At 45.6% G+C, this 26,067-nt stretch overlaps 2 protein-coding genes and 1 long non-coding RNA gene across 3 annotated transcripts in view; 1 reads left to right on the top strand and 2 right to left on the bottom strand.

Moving 5' to 3' along the window:
* The window catches only part of LOC310694344, an 81,176-nt gene extending 69,326 nt beyond the window's left edge, over window positions 1–11,850 (bottom strand). The window contains exon 1 of the long non-coding RNA XR_014519604.1: window positions 11,836–11,850. This is a non-coding gene — a long non-coding RNA (uncharacterized lncRNA). The remainder of the gene's footprint in view (window positions 1–11,835) is intronic.
* Window positions 788–11,087, top strand: LOC310694266 (uncharacterized protein). Its single transcript, XM_083477357.1, has 6 exons — window positions 788–1,515; window positions 3,459–3,779; window positions 6,951–7,268; window positions 10,053–10,151; window positions 10,249–10,298; window positions 10,896–11,087. Exons 1-6 carry the CDS (start codon window positions 1,473–1,475, stop codon window positions 10,926–10,928), a joined length of 864 nt encoding a protein of 287 aa, XP_083333483.1. The 5' UTR covers window positions 788–1,472; the 3' UTR covers window positions 10,929–11,087.
* Window positions 11,851–19,662: 7,812 nt separating the features above from the next.
* The window catches only part of LOC310694277 (uncharacterized protein), a 160,976-nt gene continuing 154,571 nt past the window's right edge, over window positions 19,663–26,067 (bottom strand). Inside the window, exons 4-8 of the mRNA XM_083477378.1 lie at window positions 25,597–25,941; window positions 24,294–24,605; window positions 22,334–22,459; window positions 20,720–20,766; window positions 19,663–19,809 (exon numbers count right to left, since the gene is read on the bottom strand). Coding sequence (XP_083333504.1) covers window positions 19,702–19,809; window positions 20,720–20,766; window positions 22,334–22,459; window positions 24,294–24,605; window positions 25,597–25,792 — 789 coding nt within the window. The 5' untranslated portion in view covers window positions 25,793–25,941 and the 3' untranslated portion in view covers window positions 19,663–19,701. The remainder of the gene's footprint in view (window positions 19,810–20,719; window positions 20,767–22,333; window positions 22,460–24,293; window positions 24,606–25,596; window positions 25,942–26,067) is intronic.

Here is a 26,067-nt window from a genome sequence, read left to right as displayed (position 1 = left end):
ATATGTTTCCTCATATTTCAACACAAACCACTAAGCAATTTGTATATCCCAACAGAAAAGTACCCATAGTTAAATGTATGTACGTTATCAATTCCAGATTAAAGCTAAACACTACTTCTAATAGCAATTCCACCTTTTAAGCAATGTACTTAGGCAACCCAGTCAGATGGCTGCCATACAAATAATAAAAGTATTATTATTATTATTATTATTATTATTATTATTATTAACAATGCACATAAGTGAAATAAGAACCATTGAAGCAAATAATATATGAAATGTAAAAAAAAATTCAATATATATGGTATACAATTATGCTATGCATCTTCTAGAAAATCTCAAACGTTTTAATTTCCAGAGATGTAAAAAACAACTTCCACTTTCTCAGAAATGTACCATCCTCTTGCAACCTCTCATAGCTGTGTATATTCTTTGACCCATCAGATGTCAAGGAGATAAACAACTACCTGACATTTAGAAGACATCTGAAGGCGGCCCTCTTCAGGGAAGTTTTTTTAATGTGTGACATTTTGATGTATTTTTAACCTTGGTTGGAAGCCGCCCAGAGTGGCTGAGGAAGCCCAGCCAGATGGGCGAGGTACAAATAATAAATTATTATTATTATTGAATGATTGTGCAGCTGGAACCGTCCTCGCTGTAGCGCTCCCCCCGCCATTAAAAGCACCCCCCTCCTGCATCTGATCTGCAATTTCAAGGAAGAGGTCTAGTCGTGTGGCCCCAGCTTTTTGCAAAGAAACACCTCCCTGTGGGCGGTTCAAGGTGGGGATGGAGCCACTGAGAAAGGTCACTGTCTGCCTCCCAGGCAGACAGCGAGGGGGAATCAGCCACCTGAATTCAACAGAACCACCACTGAACCTGAATTGTTTGAGACGTCGAACCGACAGCAGGACTGCAGCTCAGTTTTGATGCCCCTAGTACTGTTTTGAATCCCAGAGCTTAGCTATCAGGTTTCAGTAGGGAGATTTGGGTTGTCTCTGCAGCACAGATTGGCAGGTGTTTGGAAGTGCCCAAAAATAAATCTATTTTTTCATCAAAATTGGGGGAAGATTTGGGTTTGCTGCACCGGATTTTGAATCCCAGAGCTTAGCTCTCAGGTTTTGTCCCACACATCTCTGAAGATCTCTCGTGCCGTTAAAAGCCGGCCCTATTATTAGACAGATTCGGGTTGTCTCTGCAGCACAGGTTTGTCAGTGTTTGGAAGCACCAAATGGTTTTCTATTTCATAAATATATTTTTTTGATGAAAATTGGGGGAAGGTTTGGGTTTGCTGCACCGGAGAGCAAAGCACTAGTCCACATCTTCCTGCTTTCGTGGTTGAGGAGAAAAGCGATCATCTAGCATTCCTATTCCAACAACCTTCTCTGGATTTCGCCGGCTTCGCTCCCACGGAATTCGTCACACAATCCCGACGTTTCGCCTTCGCCCAACGAAGGACTACGCAGAACCAGGAAATGTTTGTATCATTTCTTGGGATCCTGCTACTTTCTCTACACAGTAAGTATTTCTGGAACCTGATAAGTTTAACAATTCATGGTGAGATGAGGTTTCGATGGATTTTACATATTGGTTCTGCTTTTAAGACTGCAGTCCTATATTTAATGATATTTAATATTATTCTATATTATTTTAATGAATGTTGAATGTTATTTTATTTGCATATTGTATGTTGTATTATGCATATTGTCTTATTTATATGATGTTAGCCACTCTGAGCCTGGCTTTGGCAGGGGAGGGCGGGATACAAATTATTATTATTATTATTATTATTATTATTATTATTATTATTATTATTATTATTATCACTTCTTAGGGAGTAAGCAGCATTGAACACAGTGAGACTTATTTCTGAGTAGATATTTATAGGATTGTAGTGTGCACGGATTGTGCATTTTGCGCAGAATTTTTTTTAATAACAACATGAGTAAAATTATTACCTGTCTTCACCAGCAATGGACAAACCATTCGGTTTCGCCTTCTTCCAGTTTGTCATCCCTTCCCAAAAAACCTGCTTTCTGCCACATCTCTGCATCAATTTGCAAATGTTTGTTAAAAGGCTGTATTGAAATATTTATCCATTTTCACAAGCATTTCCCATAATATATACCTCTTTGTATAACACATGCATATTTGTGAACAATTTTGCAAAACGTGCATTTTTGCAAGCAATTTCCCATAACATAATGTAGCTTTGTTTTCGCATTGTTTTCACTAATAGCTGCACACTTTTGGGTTGGAGAACTACCCTGAAATATTCAGAGCAACGTGAATTTTGTAGGAATGCCGTGTTTCCATCTGCTTATGTTTTCAGGAAGCACAAATTAGGTTGGTTCCCATTAAAATGAAATCTGAACAAACTTCTCTCCCATCCTAAATCTTCAGCAGAGTCTTGACAAATAGCAAGATGCACTTTAATTAAACAATGAGTGTTTCTGATTTTCATGATGCCATTTCCTTTAACTTCGCAAAAAGAAACACATCTTTAATTCTATATAGTACAATCTACCGATTCAGTTTCAGTAATCAGTAAAGTATATTTATCTCTGCGCACATTGAATAAATATTTGAAGCTAGGTGTTTTATTTGGAACCTGGTTTAGGAACTTGATTGACATGTCTCCTTCCCTAAGGAGCAAAAAGGACGTTGGTTTTCTTTTCGCAGCTCTCAGTATATAAAGTTGCTTAAGCACATTTGTTTGGCAGGGTAATTGCTCCCCACAAGAAATCTGCTTGGAATTATAGTAGTTGCTAATTATGTAATGTAAAATTTGTGATGCTATGTGACACCCGAAGTGCTTCTCATTTTACGGGGTAAAACTTAATTTTCGCAAATTTCTTCAGTGAGGGGTTTTAAAACTACGTTTTGGTGTGTGTGGAATTCAAATCTGCCATTATTTTTGTGACTGGACAACATTTAGCTTGGTAAGGCTATGTTTGGCAAAGAAGCATATAAACTGCTTTCAGAAAACCAAATACCGTACTTTAAATTTTTCTGAAAATGTCAGGTGATGCTGAATTAGCAGCAGGAGGAGGAAATAATGCATAATAATAAATATAACTGCAAGTGCATGGCAATTATTTTACTTACCAAGCAAAGCTAAATTATATTCATTTAGCCTAAATATCTTTTGCATTCTCAAGTTGTGTTACAACTTTTCAGCACCCCTCACTTTCGGAAGTTGAAAAATTCAACACATCTGACAGAAATCATTTTTTTGTGTGCATCTTTTTATTGAGGTTTAGTAATCCTTCTGTATCTTACCCTCCCTCAAGTGACAACCCAGACAGGGGCAGGGGAAGGGGGAAGCAGCAAACAGGTCTGTCATATGCACCTATTTTAAAATAAATGTTTTATAGTCATGGGTTGGTCATCTTGGTTTTCTATTTAGTGGGACCAACCAAATAGGACCAACCACACATCCCTTTGCTTCCCTGTTACAGCTGCTGGATCACGGGGGATCCCCGAATTCCCTCAGACGCTGGCAAGGGTCTCAGCATCTCCTGGCGCCACTGTCAACATCAGCTGCAACATTCCAGAAGGAACTTTTGTGTCGGTAGTGAGCTGGTACAAAGAGGAACAGGAAGGGAGACTGCATAAGATTGCAGAGAATTATACCGCTCAAAAACCAGGAGCAAAATCCCCAAGTCAAGTGAATCTGACCCGACACAATGTCCAGAGAAGAGATTCTGGGGTGTATTACTGTGCTGGAGCTATGGCTAAGAAATTCACCTTCCTGAGTGGGGTGAGGCTGATCGTCTTAGGTGAGTGGCTCAGCAGATGTCAAATGCTCTTGTTGTTTATTTAATATACACCCAGTCCACTTGCAAACCTGCCATAGGCCCCTAAAGGTAAAGGGACCCCTGACCATTAGGTCCAGTCGCGGACGACTCTGGGGTTGCAGCACTCATCTCGCTTTATTGGCAGAGGGAGCTGGCGTACAGCTTCCGGGTCATGTGGCCAGCAGGACTAAGCCGCTTCTGGCGAACCAGAGCAGCGCATGGAAATGCTGTTTACCTTCCCGCCAGAGCGGTACCTATTTATCTACTTGCACTTTGATGTGCTTTTGAACTGCTAGGTTGGCAGGAGCAGGGACCGAGCAACGGGAGCTCACCCCGTCGTGGGGATTCAAACCGGCGACCTTCTGATCGGCAAGTCCTAGGCTCTGTGGTTTAACCCACAGCGCCACCCACGTCCCTGCCATAGGTCCCTAGCAAGTTTCAAACAACAGCATACAAAAACCTGCCCAATATCTACTCAAGTGAAGACCCACGAAATAATTGAGTTTCTCAGCAATCTCCCCAACACCTTTTAGTTAATCCTTTCACAGCTTTGTTATCTGCTGCACCTGCCTGCCTGCCTGGCTTCCTGCCACAGATATATTTAAAGACATTTTTATTTGTTTGTCCTAATCTGTTAGAAGAAGAAGAAGGGTTTGGATTTGATATCCCGCCTTTCACTCCCTTTAAGGAGTCTCAAAGCGGCTAACATTCTCCTTTCCCTTCCTCCCCCACAACAAACAGTGGGGCTGAGAGACTTCAGAGAAGTGTGACTGGCCCAAGGTCACCCAGCAGCTGCATGTTGAGGAGCGGAGACGCGAACCCGGTTCCCCAGATTAGGAGACTACCGCTCTTAACCACTACACCACACTGGCTCAAGCAATCTGCTCCCCAAACCTTATCTTCTGTTAATTTTGCTTTGTGGGTCTCTCTCCACCTTGCTCCAATCCATGTCTGGACGAAGCTTCCACTTCTTTAAACAAGCTCTCTTGCCTTTTTTGTTTTTAGCTTTTGTGACGCTGCTGTATAACCACGCTGGCATCTTCAGTGGCAGGGGTGGGAAATGTCAGGCCCAAGGTATGTGAATGTGGCCTCTAGGCTCCTCACTCTCAGGGCCTGGGCAGACCCCCACAGGACATGTTCCCACATCGACCATGCCCTGCCCCCTTCAAGTCAACACCCCTCACTGTGTCTGTTCCACCCCCCAGTTTAAATGCTTTCGCCTGGCTGAAATGTGTCATTGAACTGCGATAACGGCTCTTGCTGGGTGGAGGATGAAGACAGGGTTACCATATTTCAGGAATTTCCAGACACAAGAGTTGTTGACCTTTCCTTTCGCCATGTTGCTGAGCTTTAAAACCACTTTCTGAGCCACCTTTTTACAAACTTTGGCAAAAACCCCCACAGCCAACCCACTTCCAGAATGGGTTGCCATACGCCTGGGTTTTCCCGAAGATTCGAAACAGCTGCAGAAAACTGATGTTTTCTTGATCTGTGGAGTGTTTGTTTGATTTTATTTTGTGATCATGGTGAGCAGCCAGAAACGATCGTATCTTAAGTGACTCGCCCTTTCAACTTCCTTTCAACAGACCCTCTCCATTGTGACCGGTTTCCTCTCTCGAAAGTAAAAGTGGCTGCACTTGACTTTGCGAGGGGCTTTTTCCCACTGACCTCTGTCTCCGCAGAACCACACAAACGTGTGGCACTTGAAGGGGACGCATTGTGCAATAAAACAAAAGGAAATAATGCCTTATAAACACATCATCCGGTTTGAAAGTCCCGTTTAGCCCCCACACAGCCCAGTAGAAAACCAGATAAGCCTTTTGGGCCTGCTTAAAATTTGTGAGAGGGGGGCATGTGCCTGGTCTCCGTTGGCTTCCACAGTTGTGGGGGCCACCCACAATTGATGTTGCAGGTGGACATCTGAATGGCGCCTCTGAAATAGATTCTGAAGGGACTCTGGTCTGAAACCACTTGGAGCCAGTGAGAAGCTCCCATTCTCATTTCTCCTGCTTTCACGGCCACCTGGGGCAAGAAAACAAGATGGCACCTTCTCCTTCCACATACAGAACCCAACTGGGTTGACACTGGAATTTCATTTAAGCCCCGGACCCAGAACTGGCTGTCCCCCTGTGTGCAAGGCAGCCTGCCTTAGGAGACGGGGTGAGGAGATGGCAGGGAGGGGGTTGCCCCCCCATATCTGCCATCTGAGAGTAGCCGTGCCTCACTCTAGCAAATTGTTATCTCCATTCTGGGACCTGCTGGTGCAGGGCAAGAAATAAATGTATCAATATTACTATTACAGTCATACCTCATGTTACGTTTGCTTCAGGTTGAGCATTTTTAGGTTGCGTCCTGTGGCGACCCGGAAGTACCAGAAAGGGTTACTTTCGGGTTTCGCAGCTCGCGCATGCGCAGATGCTCGAAATGACATCACGCGCATGTGCAGAAGCAGCAAATTGCGACCTGTTCATGCGCAGACGTGGGTTGCGTTCTGCTCATGTTGCGAACGGGGCTCCAGAATGGATCCCGTTTGCAACCAGAGGTACTACTGTAATACCAATACAGTCGTACCTTGGAAGTCAAACAGGATCCATTCCGGAAGTTCGTTCGACTTCCACAACATTCGGAAACCAAAGGGCAGCTTCTGATTGGCTGCAGGAGGCTCCTGCAGCCAATTGGAAGCCGCGGAAGACCCATCAGACGTTTGGGTTCCAAAAGAGCGTTTGAAAACCAAAACATTCACTTCCAGGTTTGTGGCGTTCGGGAGCCAAAACGTTCGAGAACTAAGCTGTTCAAAAACCAAGGTTTGACTGTATTACTAGTCAATATTGGTAGGGCAAGTCTTAAGCAACTATGGCTTAGATTTAATTTAGGGTCTGTAGCATTTGCTTTATTTATTTATTATTGCATTTACACCCCAACCTGTGAGGGAGGCTAGGCTGAGTCCGGCCCCAAGCAAGCTTCCTGAGTGGAGATTTGAACCCAGGTCTCTTCCAGGCCCTAGTCCAGCTCTCTAACTCCTGCAACGGTCATTGGGATGGCTGTTTATTGGGTCTAGTTTGTTGAGGAGCCATGTCACCCCCATGAAACCTACGAGAGGGATTAATTAAAGATCTGAGGAGCCATTCTCATGCGACTCTCCTTCTCTCCTAGGTCCTTCTGGGCCAAGACTTTCCCTCCTTGCTCCTTCCGCTGCAGAAGACACGGAGCTCTCCCACCACCTTCCCCTCCTCTGCCTCCTGATTGACGCAAACCCTGATGAGGATACTTTCTCCTGGGATATTGGTGGGGAAACCTCTCAGGACCGGAAGGATGGTGACGTGATCGATGGGGAAGGAGCCTTCACCGTTTGGAGTCTGAAACTGATTCCTCCAGAGAGATGGAGCCAAGGGATGGCTTATTCCTGTTCAGACCAGGAGAAAAGAAACATCAGTGCAGTGGTCCCTTCGAACGCAGCTTCTACAACCCAAGGTACCTTGTAACCAAATAGCTGGTTCGGTTTGTAGCTTTTCAATGGACCCCATTTCCCTAAGTGGTGAGAATTTGCAAGGGCACAGACCTTTCCTGTGGGGCCATCAGGACATGACTTTATTGGGGTTTTGCAGAAGTCTGGGCCCCCAGCAAGCAGGCTTCTAGAAGGGTCTCCGTGTGGGAATGTTCAGGGATGCAGGAGAGGATATATTCTCTGATTGTATCCTTATCCAACTTGTGTTAACAAGTTCCCGCATTTCAGCAGAGTAATACATTCCCCTTTATTTTAAGTTTGCAACGACAGCGTTTGCTCAGGCTCGCTAAAGCCTCTATAATAACTGTTCTGGTATTTTCCCCTTATTCCCTCATAAAATAGAAGAGACGACACAGTCTTTTACAAAAGTATAAAAAGAGTTTACTCACATTCTGTTCACAGTCAGATCCCAGAAGGCAGACTTAGCTTAATGAAGTAACATACACTTGGAATCTATCTCTTAAGAAGACAGTCCCTTTGTCCTCTCTTGGCTGGGAGCCAAGAGAGCATCTTTGACTAAGCAGATGTTGCTTCTTCGATGCATGTAGTCAAAGAGAGAGAGATGGCTGCCCTGCCCTGTGCTTTTGTCGTTACCTGCACAGGTGAGGCCACGCCCACCTCTAGTCACACGCAGAGGAAGTCTGTCCCAGCCCAGAAGGAAACAGGAAGTTGACCTGCTGGCTGGACAAACATCCCTCCCCATGTGTAAACATGTCCACTCTAGGAATGTTGTACTTGACTGCTCTTGTGTTTCACATCCCACACTCCGAACCCAAGGTGGCTGTCTTGCCCCATTTTGAAGGAAGTAACTGCCCATCAAAAGATGGCGGTCTTGCACAACCCTTAATTCCAGAGTCTAAAATTATGCAGCTAACCTACTGAGTTTATCAAGATTCTGTCAGGAGCTCGTCCTACACTCGAGTAGGACCCTGGCAGAGACACGTGCCCGACTGGCATGTTTCCTCCCTCCTGGTCTATCATTCGGGAGCTTCAAAGGCTTTCTTCTGCCCGAACATCACAGCGACCGATGCCAACAGACATCGGCACACTTAGGGATCCTCAGAGTCTTCGCAGCTTGCGTGGCAGATCTCAGCAACTCAGCATTTTGGCTAATCTACTTTATTTACATATAAACACACACATAAGAAGTGTCTGCTGCCTCGGGCCAAAGGAGGCCCATCTGGGCTAGCATTCTGTCATCGCAGTGGCCAAACAGATGCCCTAAGGGGAAACCAGTATAGTGGTACCTCGGGTTAAAAAACTTAATACGTTCTGGAGGTCTGTTCTTAACCTGAAACTGTTCTTAACCTGAAGCAGCACTTTAGCTAATGGGGCCTCCTGCTGCCGCCGTGCCGCTGCTGCACAATTTCTGTTCTCATCCTGAAGCAAAGTTCTTAACCCGAGGTACTATTTCTGGGTTAGCGGAGTCTGTAACCTGAAGCGTCTGTAACCCGAGGTACCACTGTAGTTAGGAGCCGAACGCGAGAGCAACTCTCCCCTCCTGTGGTTTCCAGCATTGCTGCTCCAACTGGGCAGACAGGGCATAGCCACTGTGGCTAGTAGCCATCAATAGCCCTCTCCTCTGTGCATTTGCCTAGTCCTCTTTCATCATCATCATCATCATCATCATTTATTATTCATACCCTGCCCATCTGGCTGGGTTTCCCCAGCTACTCTACGTGGCTCCCAACAGAATTTTAAAAACACGATAAAACATAAAACATTGAAAACTTCCCTAAACGGGTCTGCCTTCAGATGTCTTCTAAAAGTCAGATAGTTGTTTATTTCCTTGACATCTGCTGGGAGGGCGTTCCACAGGGCGGGCACCACCACTGATAAGGCCCTCTGCCTGGTTCCCTGTAATCTCACTTCTCACAGGGAGGGAATCATAATAATAATTTATTATTTATACCCTGTCCATCTGGCTGGGTTTCCCCAGCTACTCTAGGTGGCTCCCAACAGAATAGTAAAAAAACGATAAAACATCAAACATTAAAAGCTTCCCTAAACAGGGTTGCCTTCAGATGTCTTCTAAAAGTCTGGTAGTTGTTCTTCTCTTTGACATCTGGTAGGAGGGTGTTCCACGGGGCGGGTACCACCACCAAGAAGGCCCTCTGCCTGGTTCCCTGTAAATTCGCTTCTCGCAATGAGGGAACCGCCAGAAGGCCCTCGGAGCTGGACTTCAGTGTCGGGGCAGAACAATGGGGGTACAGACAAGGTATACTCGACCGAGACCATTTAGGGCTTTCAAGGTCAGCACCAACACTTTGAATTGTGCTCAGAAATGTACTGGGAGCCAATGCAGGTCTTTCAGGACCGGTGTTATGTGGTCCTGGCAGCCGCTCCCAGTCACCAGTCTGTCTGCCGCATTCTGGATTAGTTGTAGTTTCTGGGTCACCTTCAAAGGTAGCCTCATGTAGAACGCATTGCAGTAGTCCAAGTGGGAGATAACCAGAGCATGCACCACTCTAGCGAGACAGTCTGCGGGGAGGGAGGGTCTCATCCTGCGTACCAGATGGAGCTGGTAGACAGCTGCCCTGGACACAGAATTGACCTGCGCCTCCATGGACAGCTGTGAGCCCAAAATGACTCCCCTTTTAAAGTGCTCCAAGTTGGTGGCCTTCGCTGCCTCTTGTGGGAGAGAGTTCCATAGATTAACTTGCTCTCCCCTTTGCCCTAGACTGGTCCACCAGCCTCCACAGTCACTGACCACCTCTTCCTCCCTCTCTCTTCCACCTCTCCTCTCACAGAGGACTGCAGGAACATATTGCTGATTGGGATACCCTGTTTAGTCATCCTCCTGCTGATTCCCCCTTTGTTCCTGCTCTGCAGAAAACTTCGTTCTGGAGGTAATGCCTTTGGGGAATGAACAGCATCACACGGATCTGTTCCTCAGGTTTTCCTTCTGCTTAACATTTCTTCTTCTTGTCCCTTTTCTCTTCCCAGGTAATGCAGATGCACCAGTAAATCGACTGCCCATGAGGGAGACCCCACAGGTAATTCACCATCCCTCCATAGTGAAGTTTTTATTGATTGATTTATAAAAAAAATCTGTACACCGCTGTGTCATAAAGAATATATCGAAGCGGTTTACAGCGATAAAAGTATAGAACCGTACAATAAAAACCATAAACAGAAGTTGAAAACAGACATTGTGAAAGGATGTGCTCTTAATTGCCTGCACAGTCCTATTTTATGTTTTATTTTATTTTATTTTATTTTATTTTAGGACCTTTAAATGTCATAAATTACTACTGGGCAACTGAGAGAAGAAAAATATTCTAGGGCTAACACCCTGAATTTAAAAACTCCTTTTTTTATCTAGTGAAAATGCTGCTTTAAAAAAAAAAAATGCATTACTTTTCAATAGTCATAACTTTGTAATGTTGCTTTTGCAACGGAAAGTGCGTAAAGCGGCTCACAAGGTGAAAATGACTAATAACCACAGGAAAACAAGATCGCTTTTTTAAAAAAATCAAAATGTTAAATTGGTCCAAAAAAAGCGGGGGGTGGGGGGCGGGCGCTTTGCTTTTGCAAATGTAGAAAATAAAAAAACACTAAGTGGCCTCTGGCTTTTCCATTTCCCGTTCTAGACCGAATATGCAGAAGTCCGATGCAAGAAATGAGTAGTCCCGTTCAGACCAATCAGTACGGTCAAGTGGTTAAAAATAGCATGGTTTATTAGAAGGAGAGACAGAAGGAAGACAATCAAACGCCAGAAGTTTAATATATTTTCCTCCCCACTTGCTGAATTTTGATGCTTGTATTAAACTTGATGTTTCCTCCACGAATGTCCTCATTCTCAAGAATGTCCTCATGTATTGTGGCTCAGAGCATCGGCTTTGCATGCAAATGGCCCCAGGTTCATTCCCCAGTGGCACCTCCAGGGAGAGACCCTCCAGAGCTGCTGCCAGCCCGTGTGGGTAATATGGAGCTATATGGACCAATGGCCTGACACAGCTCCCGAAAATCATAGAGCTGTAGAGTTGGAAGGGACCCCAAGGCTAATCTGATTCAACCCCTTGCAACCCTGTGCCGTTGCCCTCTCTCTGAAGGACCTTGATATCTCCCCTACAACTGTTCAGTGTTTCTCAGACTTGCTGTTGGACTACAACTCCCATCATCCTTAGCTAGCAGGACCCAGCAGTCATGGATGATGGGAGTTGTAGTGCAACAGCAAATTTGAGAAATGCTGCTTCATCTGCTCCATGCGTATTAGGGATGAAGAACGTCTGTTGCCTTCCAGATACCGGTGGACTCCTGTACGGAAAAATCTAGGTGTGAGGCTGCTCAGTCACCCGGCTCGTCGGGCAGAGCCCGCGGGTCCCTGCGGAATAAAGGAAGGAGTCCAGCCACCAACCAGAGCAAATAGCTGTAGACCAAACTTTATTGTGCAACAGGTTCAAAGAGAAATTTTGAACCCTGAAGATGGGGTGACAAAGACTTTTAAAACTTTCCCACCATATCCCAGAATACAGTTCATACAGCATCATTGCTACATCACTGACATGCCACAAAAGAGGAGGGGTAGACAGGGGTTAGGGACGCGGGTGGCGCTGTGGGTTAAACCACAGAGCCTAGGACTTGCCAATCAGAAGGTCAGCAGTTCGAATCCCCGCTATGGGGTGAGCTCCCGTTGCTCGGTCCCAACTCCTGCCAACCTAGCAGTTCAAAAGCATGTCAAAGTGCAAGTAGATAAATAGGTACCTTTCCGGCGGGAAGGTAAACGGCGTTTCCGTGCGCTGCTCTGGTTCGCCAGAAGCGGCTTAGTCATGCTGGCTACATGACCCGGAAGCTGTACGCCAGCTCCCTTGGCCAGTAAAGTGAGATGAGTGCCGCGACTGGACCTAATGGTCAGGGGTCCCTTTACCTTTTAGACAGAGGTTACACTAGTTTAACCTTGGCAAACATGTCCAGACAAGTCCTTGGTACAAGATTAGCATAAGCAGACATGTCAGGGCAAGACTTGGGTATAAGATTAGTGTCAGGGAACTGCCATCAGCTCAGAGGCGAGAGATGGAAGGGCAGTTGTGTTACAGGGAGCCTCCAAAAATCTTGCGAAGCAGTTCCTCTTCCGGGGAGGAGGAAAGCCCCCCCCCACCTGTGGAGAAGAGGTGCAAGGACCAGAGGATGCTAGGGAGAGCCTTAACACAGAGCCTGAGCAAACCAGAGAGGCATGAAGTGCGCCCTTGCCAGCACCCATTCTGCGCAGTAGTCTTCGGCGCAGGGAGGGGCGGAAAAGGCTGGGGTGACACGACTTTTATGCTGGGGGAGGTACAAAAACCGACCACTCCTGGATTCTGCTAGCGATTGAGCCAGACATGAACTTACAGCGCTCTTCACTGTAAATAGTTTGCACAAAGAATAAAGCCTGTAAAAGACAGGTCGGAGTCCTGCCTGGTTACTCTCAGCAACCACAACAGCATCTGACAATTAGCATAGGCAAACACCTTTGAAGTCCCACCACCCAAAGTACAATAGAACTTCCTTTGCATGTCTGGACCCCTTGGCAAGTCTGGTGATGGGATTAGGCTTTCCTTGGCCAACAATCAGCTCAGCAATTGTCACCTCTGGCAACTTCCTGGAGTCCTTTTTCAAGGGGAAAATAGCTTTGGAATGGAGGAAACTGGCAAAGGAGTTGATTTTATATTATTTTTAAAGCTAGGTAACTTCTGTGAGCTGTCAAGTTGAAAGGATACATTCAGGCATAACATTTGCAACATTTAACAACTTTTAAGATGTGCCCCCCCCCATAATTTCCGTAACAACTCCCAACGCCCATCATGGCCCCAGCTATCTCTCCCCTGGTGGTGGTGCTGCTGCTTCTTCCTCCTCCTCTCCCAATATTTCCCACCTTCTCCGCTCTGCAGCCTCTGAACTGTGACCTTCCTCAAACCACTGTTCTAAATCTATACGGTCTCCCACTTCTCTGGGAAGTGCAGGAGGAGGGGGGGGTCTCCACCATTCCTCCTCAGTCCAGCCCCTGACATCCAGGAGGCCAAGGTTCCCAGCTGCTTTGCCCTAAGCCATCTCCCTTTGGCGGTCACTCGTAGCCGAGTAAGATTGTCTTCCATAAACATGGTTTTAACAATGAGTCCATAAGTGACTGTGGAGGCCAGTTCTGGATCCACACGTCCTTCCACAGTGGGAACATAGGTTTCTGGGAGGGAGTTGATCACGGTGTGGATTTGCCAAGCGTGCCTTCCTCCTAGCACGTTTCTCCCTTGCGTCCTGAATTCAAGTGTCTTCAAAGCCCGTGACACCGTTGGTAAAGGCTGTTCTCCAACTGGAGCGCTCACAGGCAAATGTTTCCCAATTGTTGGTGTTTATGCTACATTTTTTTAGATTTGCCTTGAGACAGTCTTTAAACCTCCTTTGTTGACCATTTTTTACACTTTCCATTTTTAAGTTCGGAATAGAGTACAGTGGTACCTCGGGTTACATATGATTCAGGTTACAGACGCTTCAGGTTACAGACTCCGCTAACCCAGAAATAGTACCTCGGGTTAAGAACTTTGCTTCAGGATGAGAAAAGAAATCGTGCTCCGGCGGTGCGGCAGCAGCAGGAGGCCCCATTAGCTAAAGTGGTGCTTCAGGTTAAGAACAGTTTCAGGTTAAGAATGGACCTCCAGAACGAATTAAGTCCTTAACCTGAGGTACCACTGTACGCTAGTTAACAAAATGAATGCAGTTAAGATCTCGCTCCCCATTTCTTTTTCAAGCAACATCAGAGAGTGGCCGGTTTAGGAGCAGGGCATCAGAAGAATGTTGGAAGATCCTGGTTCCTGGATCAGGCCAAAATAGCCTCCAACATTTCTCCGATGAAAATAGAAATGTTGTTTATGTTGTTGGACTACAACTCCCATCACCCCTCGCTAGCAGGACCAGTGGTCATGGATGATGGAAGTTGTAGTGCAAGTTGGACCAAGTTGGAAAGTCCATGGAACAAACAATCAAAGGTGCATCTTTCTTCTTCGAAGGCGTTTGCAAAAGCATCACCCATGAACTGTAGGCCTGTGAAGAGAGGGAACTAAATAAGACATTTTGTGCAACAGGCTGAGGTAACTCCTTGAGAGTTACGACGGCTGATGCAACGAAACCCAAAAAAAGATAGGGAAATGCCCAAAGCATTCGTGTGGTTAACAGAGATACGGAAGATACAGTGCAGAAGAACTTCATTACAGAAAAAAGCAATACCAAAAACCTGAACAGATGCTTGTTTTTAAAAGACATGACCCCCAAAAACTCTGAGGCTGTGCTTGCTTTTCAATGTTTTGATCAAAGATCATTTCATGAATTTTCATGAGGAAATTCTTCTTCTTCTTATTATTATTATTATTACATATTGATGTGGAAATGTGGAAAACTGAACTTATGAATGGGAAAACAAGAAACAGAGAACTCAGCTACATTGCTAATCTTCTCTGTATCGTTCCTATTTTAGTATATGTGCAGCCGAAGTGAGCACAGGACTCAGCTACCTTGGCAAAGAAAGGACGCTTTATATTGTTGTAAACAAAATCTGCCCTTATTTCCATACGGGGTACACAAGAGCCCTTATAGAGTCCTTTTGTAGGTTCTCCATCTGTAGGAGAAAATAACAGAGGCCAACCAAAGAATATTGAGAAGCAAAGCACCTCGTAAGCCTGATCTTTATTAACTGTTGCAACAGGGTGCTCCCCTCACACGCAGGAAAAGAGGAGAACCCGAACAAAGGTGTGCCCACCCTTATATGTTGCTGTTGTTTAGTCGTGTCCGACTCTTTGTGACCCCCTGGACCAGAGCACGCCAGGCCCTCCTGTCCTCCACTGGCTCCCGCAGTTTGGTCAAACTCATGTTCGTAGCTTCGAGAACACTGTCCCACCATCTCGTCCTCTGTCGTCCCATTCTCCTTGTGCCCTCCATCTTTCCCAACATCAGAGTCTTTTCCAGGGAGTCTTCTCTTCTCATGAGGTGGCCAAAGTGTTGGAGTCTCAGCTTCAGGATCTGTCCTTCCAGTGAGCACTCAGGGCTGATTTCCTTCAGAATGGAGAGGTTTGATCTTCTTGCAGTCCATGGGACTCTCAAGAGTCTCCTCCAGCACCAGAATTCAAAAGCATCAATTCTTCTGCGATCAACCTTCTTTGTGGTCCAGCTCTCACTTCTATCCATCACTACTGGGAAAACCATAGCTTTAACTATACAGACCTTTGTCGGCAAGGTAATGTTTCTGCTTTTTAAGATGCTGTGGAATTGCCCACCCTCAAACTCCAGACCACCCCCAGAAACATCATACATACATCACAGGGGGCAGTCTAAAACAGAATCCTGAGTGTGTTGTTTATCTCCTGTCTGGCAAGTTACCTGATTGCATTATCTGGGTTTTGGCCACTCTTTTGTTACTATAACTACTTAATTCCTGAATCCAGGTCACAGGGTCACCCTATTCACACCTTAAATGTGCCCTTAAGGCACAGGATTTGTGAGCACTGAGACAATGGGGAGGTTTTTTTCCTAGTTCTTCCCTCCTTGCAGAGAAACATTTGGTCAGTTTGGGAGAGTCAAAATGGTTTCAGGGCTGTTTTTCTGTACTGTTTCAGACATGTGGTTTTTGTATTTATGTACGTGTTTGCCTTGTACATTTAATTTATGTATTTGAGACCTTAAATTCTTATAACAATATGCATTATAACACTGTGACACCAGATGGCGCTGTGGAGTCCCGTTTTTGCCAACACGATTTCTCATACAAAGCCTGCAACGCGCTTCACTGAATCACTTATTTGATAATAATAATAATAATAATAATAATAATAATAATAATAATAATAATTTATTATTTGTACCCCGCCCATCTGGCTGCGTTTCCCCAGCCACTCTGGGCGGCTTCCATAGAAACCAAAAATACACTAAAATCACACATTAAAAACTTCCCTAAACAGGGCTGCCTTCAGATGTCTTCTGAATGTCAGGTAGTTGTTTATGGCTTTGACATATGATGGGAGGGCGTTCCACAGGGCGGGTGCCACCACTGAGAAGGCACTCTGCCTGGTTCCCTGTAGCTTTGCTTCCTGCAATGAGGGAACCGCCAGAAGGCCCTCGGCGCTGGACCTCAGCGTCCGGGCAGAACGATGGGGGTGGAGACGCTCCTTCTAGATCCAGCCGGAGTGAAACCAAAAGGGCCGTTTCCTCTTATCTGTAAGCCTGAGGGGTCTTTCCTGCCCTGCCCTGCCCTGCCTTTCAGCTTTTCTCTCGGGACGCCCAGCTGAATTTATTTGCTCATTGTGCTTACAACGCCGGGCCGTCGGGAGCCTTGTCAGGCCTGGCTGCCGGAGGCGAGGCGAGAGAGGCGATTCTCCCCACACCTGAAGTGTCGCAGCTATAAAGAGGGGCCTGGCCAAAGCCACACAAACTTTTGCAGAAGCTTCCTGTTTTTATTGTTTTTGCAAGTGAAGAACACGGGCCTCGGGGGTGTCAAAACCAAGAAAGAAGGGCAGAAAACCAAAAGAGCAGAAAGATTGAGTCAGGCGGGCGCTTGGCTTTTTTTAAAACCGAAGGCGCCTCTAACCGAGGTTCGTAAGCAGGGACCCATGACGTCCCTGCGGTCAGCGTCACCCAGAGCTGGACCGCAAAGAGTCACCTAGAACTCCGTGTTTCCACTTTCTTTTCTCTGTGCTTCCATGAACAGGGCCAGCCAAAGGATCTGTCATGATGGTGACTTTATGTTGATGCCAGAAGGACAGTTCAGCTAAACTTCTGCCATCTGGGTGGAATAGATGCTGGAGTAGATGGGCCATTGGCCTGATATAGCAGACTCTTCTTATGTTACTCTGGTTCCTAGTCTGGGACCAGGGTTCAAATCCTCCCACAGGGCCATGAAGCTCACTGGTTGTGATCTTGAGAGCCAGACATTTGCTCTCAAGCTAACCTCCCTCACAGGGTTGTTGTGAGGGATATGAAAGGGGACGGAGGAGAAGAACGATGTACACCACCTTGGACTTCTTGAAGGAAAGAGTTAAATTGTTAACGGAGAAATCTGAGGGCTCCCTTGGACGAAAACCAAGGACACCAGCCAGGAATACCAGAGCAAAACAGCAGCCTATAGGCTTGGTCTTTATTGAAGACTGTCGCGACAGGACTCCCACCTGCCACAAGGTGGAACAAGATGGAAGCCCCAAACAAAAGAGCCCCCAAATTTTTATTAGCTGCTAATCCCCATGTTACACCTGCCCCAAACTACATCACTCATACATCACGGTTACGTCATGAAAGGGGAAGGTCTGGTGGCAGTAATCTGAGCATCCTGGACCCTGCCCCATGGTCCCCCTTGCCCTCCACCAAACACCCATCAAGTGTAACAAAAGTGATATTTACATTTCCCTGTTTCCCAGCCAAGTTAATCCCACCCTTTTGTCTTCATCTGGGTTTGTTATTTCTGGAATGGCTACCTGTCTGGCACTCAGGTATCAGGATGCCAGGGATTATCACTCAGGCAGAGGGGCTGCTGAGGAGCTGAGCTCACATGTCTATATGAATTTCTGATATTTTCCCTGTGAGCCAGTACATAGATACATTTATCAGCAAATTCTTACATTTGGTATCGTGCAGCAAAGGCCCTTTGAATAGATAGGAAGAAACTGTGATGAAGTGTTTTGTGGGGACAAGTCACAAAAGTCGCAAAAGTGATTTTGGTAGTGGACTGCAAGTGCAAGATATCTGCTGGATGGGCCAACCCCCCCTCCACCTATACATAAATTCCTGCAACAAAATGTAATCATCATCATCATCAGTGCTATTTTTCTAGAAAAAGAGGTGTCGGAGCTCACCACAAACTTCTCCCTTCTTCTCTTTGAATGGCAATGGTGCCCGCCTGAGAGGTGGCAAAGCTGAGCTCCAGTGAGCTCTGGCTGAAGGGGAAAAAAGCTCTGATGATTAACAACAACAACAATAATAGCTTCCCAAACACCTTGCATAAAAAATGGAAACATGCCATAAATTATAATCTGAAGGCAATCCAGACAAATACCAAAAGCATCAAATGACCTCCAATCTATAAAATTGCAGGCAATTTTGAATGCAGGGGGGGAAATACCACCCTTGTCTTGTTGACTGGGGATGGCCTGATCGCTCAGTTTCGAATTCTGTTCGTTTCTCATTTTTCCAATCAGCTTTAAGCAATTTTATTTCTTGATAGGAGCTGCCCTGTAATAGGTCAACCTATAAACACTGCGAAACTGGTAAAGAAACAGACTGCTGGCCAATTTAGAAGGTTTATTGTTTTCCATCCACTTGGTTACAGGGCTTGCCGTGGAGAGTGGCAGATCTCTTTCCGCCAGCCCTCAAAAAATGTCATTGCGTGGGTCAGGCTGATGCCAGAATGAGCATCTGTTACAGGTACAGCTGTACCTGCCGAAATCCCCTCTTTTGCCAGTCTGTTACATGCTCACCGGGGACGTGGGTGGCGCTGTGGGTTAAACCACAGAGCCTAGGACTTGCTGATCAGAAGGTCGGCGGTTCGAATCCCCGCGACGGGGTGAGCTCCCGTTGCTCGGTCCCTGCTCCTGCCCACCTAACACTTCGAAAGCACGTCAAAGTGCAAGTAGATAAATAGGTACGACTCCGGTGGGAAGGTAAACGGCGTTTCCGTGCGCTGCTCTGGTTCGCCAAAAGCGGCTTAGTCATGCTGGCCACATGACCCAGAAGCTGTACGCCAGCTCCCTCGGCCAGTAAAGTGAGATGAATGCCACAACCCCAGAGTCGGGCACGACTGGACCTAATGGTCAGGGGTCCCTTTACCTTTACCTTTACATGCTCACCAGCCCTGCTCTGTTTCACACCAGGGCAGCTAAAGACTACATTTTCTCCTGCAGCCAGGGACGCCAACTATTTCCCTTGCAAGGTTCCAGGACAAGGAGAAGGCAGACACTCAGCCATCAGCAATGCTTCCCCAATGGGATTTCTGCTTCTCGCTATGCTGCTTAAGGCAGAGGAGCCTTGCGGGGCGGGGAGTTGGCAACCCTACAATGTGTTCCACCTCGATTGGGAGTGAGCAGCCAGATTCTGAAAGCTGGCGATTCCCCCATCTAAGCAAACCCCACTCTTCTCTTCCTTCTCTTGTGTTATTTGTTCGATGCAAAACTTGTCTTGCCTCCCTCTGACTCATAACGGTTGAAAGACCTTGACCAGCCTTCCTGCCGCCACATGTACAATTCCCCTATCTGGTGTGAATAAGCCACAAACGCACAGCAGAATTTTTGTCGCAAGCAATGTAGCCTTTCACGATTAAGGTGGAAAGTAAACACCGACTTCTCAAATCGGAGTCTAGCAACTAACGTTTGGCACAACGGAGGCAACAAATCCATTAAATAAAAATTATTTTTTAAAAATCCTCCCAAATCAGAGTCTAGCAACTAGTGCTTCTCAAAGGTCCTTCAAAGTTTTGGATTTCTTCCCTTGCGCTCCTAGTCTTCTCTTCCTCTCATCTTGGGTCTTCGCTTGGAAGTCCAGTTGGGCATAGCAAATCCCATCCTGTTATGAAATTTGGAGGAGAGGGCTGTTAGTTGATTGACGGCTTAAATTCAACACCTTTATATCCCATGTGAGAAGCAGCCAGACCTCATGGGGACAAAACTCGTGGACATGTTTTTTGCAAGTATATAGTGTATTTTTGTACATTACGTTCACAGATTTGTTCATTTTCAGGCACACCTCCCCCTAATATATTCATTTTTGTGACTGTTGCTTGGATGGAGGAGTGCAATGCAAAATAATAATAATAATAATAATAATAATAATAATAATAATAATAATAATTTATTTATACCCCGCCCATCTGGCTGGGCTTCCCCAGCCACTCTGGGCGGCTTCCAAAAAAATTAAAATACTGTAATACATCAAACATTAAAAGCTTCCCTAAACAGGGCTGCCTTCAGATGTCTTCTAAAAGTCTGGTAGTTGTTGTTCTCTTTGACATCTAGTGGGAGGGCGTTCCACAAGGTGGGCGCCACCACCGAGAAGGCCCTCTGCCTGGTTCCCTGTAACTTGGCTTCAGATATACTGGGCCGAGGCCATTTAGGGCTTTCAAGGTCAGCACCAACACTTTGAATTGTGCTCGGAAATGTGCTGGGAGCCAATGTAGGTCTTTCAGGACCAGTGTTATCTGGTCCTGGCGGCCGCTCCCAGTCACCAGTCTAGCTGCCGCGTTCTGGATTAGTTGGAGTTTCCGGGTCACCTTCAAAGGGAGCCCCACATAGAGCGGATGAGTGCAAAATTTCAAAGGATTCAAAACCGGTGGATTTGATAGCATGCAAACTGAGCTGATTTTATCCCTCATTCCTATCAGATGTGTGCCCAGATTGCACACCTAAGACTGTGTACGCCTCAAAACCTAGAGCATCTCAATACCTATATATGTATATATATTTAAAATAGTTCCTACCTCTGTTATCCCTGAAGATGGGGGCTCGGAGATCTTGGTGTGGGAACCTTGAGGAGCAAAAAATGAATAATAAGACACAGGAAAGGCACCAATCCATAAATAAGAGTGCTGCCCACATCCTTCTGCATTCCATATTTGAGCCTGATGGGCAAATCTGTAAATTTCCACTCTCCAAGTCCCTCATTTTCCCAACATTAAAGTCAGTTCTCCACACTTCTGCAGCAATTTGCATTTTTAAAAATTATATTTAAAAAAACGCATGAATATTCATCAGCATTTTAGTGCAATTTATCCTGGTAAACACTTTCGAGATGCACTTTTTACTAATATACACTTCTTTGCAAACAATCTCCCTGGTCATAATGCATCTCCGTACGTTTTCTTTCCCTGATATATGCATTTTTAAAATCAGGTTTGTTTATTTCAATAGGACTACTCTGAGTAGGACTTGGTCCAATGTTTTGTGATGAGGAAAACGGCTGATTTTGTCTATTTTTTTTGTTCAGTTTGTATGTCTGCTTGTTTTTAACGTTTGTGTAAAACCCCTTTTTGTTCATTAAGCAACATGCACAAATCTTGCTAACTAAAATATAAAATAAATCAGGGGGAGCAGAGGCTGCCTTGTCCACTTCAAACAGAGATTTTTTTTATTTTTTTTTGCCCTCTGCATAAGGAGAAACTGACCCAGGGGATAATAATAATAATAATAATAATAATAATAATAATAATAATAATAATATTAAATTTTATTTATATCCCGCCCTCCCCAGAGCCGGGCTCAGGGCGGCTAACAACAATTAAACAGTATAAAAGTATAGCATAAACAACACTCTAAAATCATTCATTATAAAATTAATTATTAATAATAAAATAATAATAATAATAATAATAATAATAAAATTAATAATAAAGAAGGATATGTTTTCAGAGTATCTGAAGAAGTGTGCATGCACACGAGGGCTTATACTGAAAACAACTCAGTCTCTAGGGTGCGACTTTATAATTTTTAAATTCTTTTAGAAGGATTATTTTAAAGACTTTCTTAGATCCTATAACTTTTTTGAAGACTTGATTCTTTTAAGAGCGTTTTTAGGTTTTGAAGAAGAGTCTTTTCAACTATCTTTTTAAAGAATTGTTTTACCGTATTTTTTGCACCATAACACTCACTTTTTTCCTCCTAGAAAGTAAGGGGAAATGTCTGTGCGTGTTATGGAGCGAATGCCTGCGGGTGGCGGGGGGGGGATCTGCTGCAGTCGTGAGCAGAGGATCCATGGTTCCCCTTCCTTCCCTCCTCCGTGGTTACAAAGCATGGATCCACATGGATCCTCAGGATTTTTGCATTGGGCTACTCCAAACTCACTGTCAGATCACATGTCTGTGGCCACAGCATGAACCACAAAAATCATATATCCACTATTTCATTTAGAATACTTTTTTTCTTGTTTTCTTCCTCTAAAAACTATGTGCGTGTTATGGTCTGGTGCGTGTTATAGAGCGAAAAATACGGTAATTTATTTTGACTACGGCAGACCAACACGGCCACCTACTTGAATAGGGGATATTGTTCATGTGATTCCCCCTCCCCCCGGCCCGGGGTGCGTTCCCCCATATTACCTAGCCTGGAAAGGCCAAATCGGACCCAAAGGAAACTCAGGAAGATGGTCAGTGATGCCAATCCTGCAACGACAGCCAAGGACACTTTGTGGGTTAGGCACTTTGCGCCATCTTCCGTCAACGAAGCTTTAGAAAGAAGAGAGAGAGAGGGAAAAGATTTGCTTACTCAGGAAATGTTGTTTTTGGCAAAAGACTAGAGAAGGACATAAGGAGAGCCTGGCCTGATCTAGTCCATCATTCTGTTCCCACAGTGGCCAAATGGCCCTAAGAACCTTGAAATCCAGATAGACTGCCCCTGGACCTGGAGGCTCCGTAAGAACCTAAGGATAGCCTCGGAGTTGAATCAGGTCCACTTAGTCCAGCCTCCTCTTCTCAAAGTGGCTAACCAGATCCCCGACGGAAGTCCAAAAGCAGAACCCGAGCACAACAGCACTTGCACTACTTGTGATCAACTGGTGTTATTCAGAGGGCTTCTGCCTCCGAAAGGGGGAGGAGATGCTATAAGGAAAGAAACCTGTTCCTTTTCCCTTATGGGCTATTCCAGAGTCTGTATAGGTTCCCTATCAGTAGGAGAAAATAACAGAGGCCAACCAGAATACAGTGGTACCTCGGGTTAAGAACTGAATTCATTCTGGAGGTCCGTTCTTAACCTGAAACTGTTCTTAACCTGAAGCACCACTTTAGCTAATGGGGCCTCCTGCTGCCGCTGGAGCACGATTTCTGTTCTCATCCTGAAGCAAAGTTCTTAACCCAAGGTAATATTTATGGGTTAGCGGAGTCTGTAACCTGAAGCATATATAACTTGAAGCATATGTAACACGAGGTACCACTATATATTGAGAAGCAAGGCGGCTAGTAAGCCTGATCTTTGTTCAAGGAACTGTTGCAACAGAGTCCCCACTCACCACACGCAGGAGGGAGGAGAACCCTGAACAATGGTGTCCAAGCCCTATATAGACTCTTGAAATTGCCCTCCCTGTAGCCCAAGACCACCCCCCTAAAACATCATACGTACATCACAGAAGGAAGCAGAAATCCTGCCTGCCAGGATACCTGATAATGGTCACTGGTTGCCTTACCTGGGCAGCCTGGCCATTCTTTTGTGATGGTAAATACTTTAGTTCCTGAATCCAGATCACAAGCTCATACACAAATGCGCCCTTAAGACAGGATTTGCAAGCAAAAAGACAATGGGAAGGTTTTCCCCATTTGCCTCCCTTCCTGCAGAGGAATATTTGAGGTCATTGGGAGAGTCAAAATGGCTTCAGGATTGCTCTCCTGTACCATTTCAGACACATGGTTCATCTATTTAGATATGTGTGCATTTATGAATGTTTATTCTGTATCTGAGACCTTAAAATTCTTCTAACAGAGAACACAGGCATTGTGACAAGTCACCACTGACAACATGGCAATTTCAGTCTTTTAAGTCCAGTTCACTTTTCCACATCAGATTGCAATTCTTTTTTCCCCTTAAAGCCCACATGAATATTCAGCACCGTTTTAGAGCAAATTTCTCCTAACGCAACTCAGTCTGTATGTTACTTTTCACTAATACAGGAGCAAGCAAACTATTGTCCACGGACCTTCCTTCAGGTGGTTTTTCGCATGTACAGTTTGACACGTGCAATTTGAATTCAGATTGTCACGCAATAAAATGCAACATATGCGAAATAAAAAAGCAACAGAAATACAAGCACAAATCACACAGACTCTAGCCCTGTGTATTACTAACCAGTCAGGAAAAAGCAAGCATTTTGGGGGCATGAATATTCAAGAGCCTTTGAGTAATTGAGCAAGTTTTGTAAAATTGCTAAAAGCAGAAAAGGGCAGTCAGTGGTATTATCAATGTAGGGGGGGGGGGGCTTGGTTAAAATTCACGATGGAAACAAGACCTTCCATAAGCGACGCTGGTGAAAAAGGCTGATATTCTTATGGCAGGAAGAAAAGATTCACTCACCTGCGTTGAACACAGCAGTTTTCTTCACGCTGGTGCTGGAAGAGTTGAACTTGACTTCACAGGTGATGTTTCCCCCAGTGTTTTGTAATTCCATGGGGAGGTGAAGGACACTGACGAAGGTTAACGACCCACTGCTGTTTTTCACCAAAAGGGTCTGGCCCTCTTGCTGGAGACCTCCTGGGATGTCCCAGGACACCTGGCATAAGTTGGACACGCCATGGACCACACAAACAAGTTGGTTCTTGAACCGGGAATCTGGGTCTTGGTTAGAGGGCTGCAAAAGCATCACCCGGGTGCTCGGAGTATAACTGTCTGAAGAGGAAAACAAAGCAAGAGAGTACAACAAGGAGACCCACCTATAGATAACAAAGGCTTCAGAATTTCATCCTGGTGTTGGGCTTTTATGCCAGGAAATCGTGGGGGTTTCAAGGGAAGCTTGTGCGGCACTTCTCAGAAAAGATGCTTAGTAACTCCAGATCATGGGACGCGGGTGGCGCTGTGGGTTAAACCACAGAGCCTAGGGCTTGCCGATCAGAAGGTCGGCGGTTCGAATCCCCATGACGGGGTGAGCTCCCATTGCTCAGTCCCTGCTCCTGCTAACCTAGCAGTTCAAAAACATGTCAAAGTGCAAGTAGAGGAACGGGTACCGCTCCGGCGGGAAGGTAAACAGCGTTTCTGTGCACTGCTCTGGTTTGCCAGAAGCGGCTTAGTCATGCTGGCCACATGACCTGGAAGATGTACGCCAGCTCCCTCGGCCAATAAAGCGAGATGAGTGCCGCAATCCCAGAGTCGGCCACGACTGGACCTAATGGTCAGGGGTCCCTTTACCTTTAACTCCAGATCAATGTCCTTAAAAGACAGGTCACCATCACCAAAAACACACTTCCCATGCAGTGCTCATTTGGAGACAAGGCTCAGGTGTTGGTTCATAGGGAATGCGCATCAGAAACCCCGCAGCCTGGAATGTTTTACAATGCACAGGGGCGCATGCCTAGGAACCTCTCAGCCCACAAGGCAACATGGGGAAAGTTTCCTTGAGAGGAAGAACATTTCAAAACTTGCTCTGGAGGGCAACATCAACTTACTGAACTCAATAAGCTATCAATCCACCCAAATGTGGTTGCAGCCTGGCAGGGGGCCATGCCACCTCCTTACATGAAAGCAGGGGCTAAAATTCAGCAAGAATCTTGCCTGCAGTGAATGGGATGATCCTGAGAACTGGCCCTTATTTGACTCTGCTTGAATTCAGACCCTGGTGCCTTTAACACACGGCAGCAAAGCTCCGTCAGCCCTGATCTCTTACCTCCAACAATCAGTGAAGATGTTGCAGTGCTGAAATGCAAGCCACTAAAAGATTCTTGGGCACAGAAATATTGGCCAGAATCAGAGCTCTGCACATGAAGGATCTCCAGTATGGCGTTTTGACGGTTAGGATTAACTTTGCAAGCAAATCTGCCTCCGGGTTTTCTAACATCACAGCTCTTGATTAAAATTGGCATTCCGTGTTCTCTTCTTTTGTACCAGATGAATGATAATGCCTGATCTTCTATATCTCCTACAGAAGTGCATGAGATCTGTGCCGTCTCCCCAATATCCACAAACAGGAACCACCAAGTCGGATGCAGGATCTGTAAGTGTGCTGGAAACACTGTGGAGCAGAAAGACCACAAGGACCATTTATGGTTGCCGTTTCTCGCTCTGGCTTTTCTTGCAAGAAGACGTTGAAGGAGACGTCACACTGTTTGAGAATCCCTACACTGTCCTGCTGGAGGAG

This window comes from Podarcis liolepis (genome assembly GCF_965112155.1).
Source record: "Podarcis liolepis genome assembly, chromosome: 15".
In the NCBI taxonomy this organism is placed as follows: domain Eukaryota; kingdom Metazoa; phylum Chordata; class Lepidosauria; order Squamata; family Lacertidae; genus Podarcis; species Podarcis liolepis.
Note: the sequence above shows the minus strand (reverse complement) of the source record. Positions and strands in the feature narration are given on the sequence as shown.

Coding starts and splice junctions, on each gene's coding strand:
- LOC310694266 (XM_083477357.1), top strand. CDS start 1,473: ATGTTTGTATCATTTCTTGGGATCCTGCTACTTTCTCTACACA. Junction 7,269..10,052: donor CGCAGCTTCTACAACCCAAG/GTACCTTGTAAC, acceptor CTCCTCTCACAG/AGGACTGCAGGAACATATTG. Junction 10,299..10,895: donor CCATGAGGGAGACCCCACAG/GTAATTCACCAT, acceptor TTCCCGTTCTAG/ACCGAATATGCAGAAGTCCG.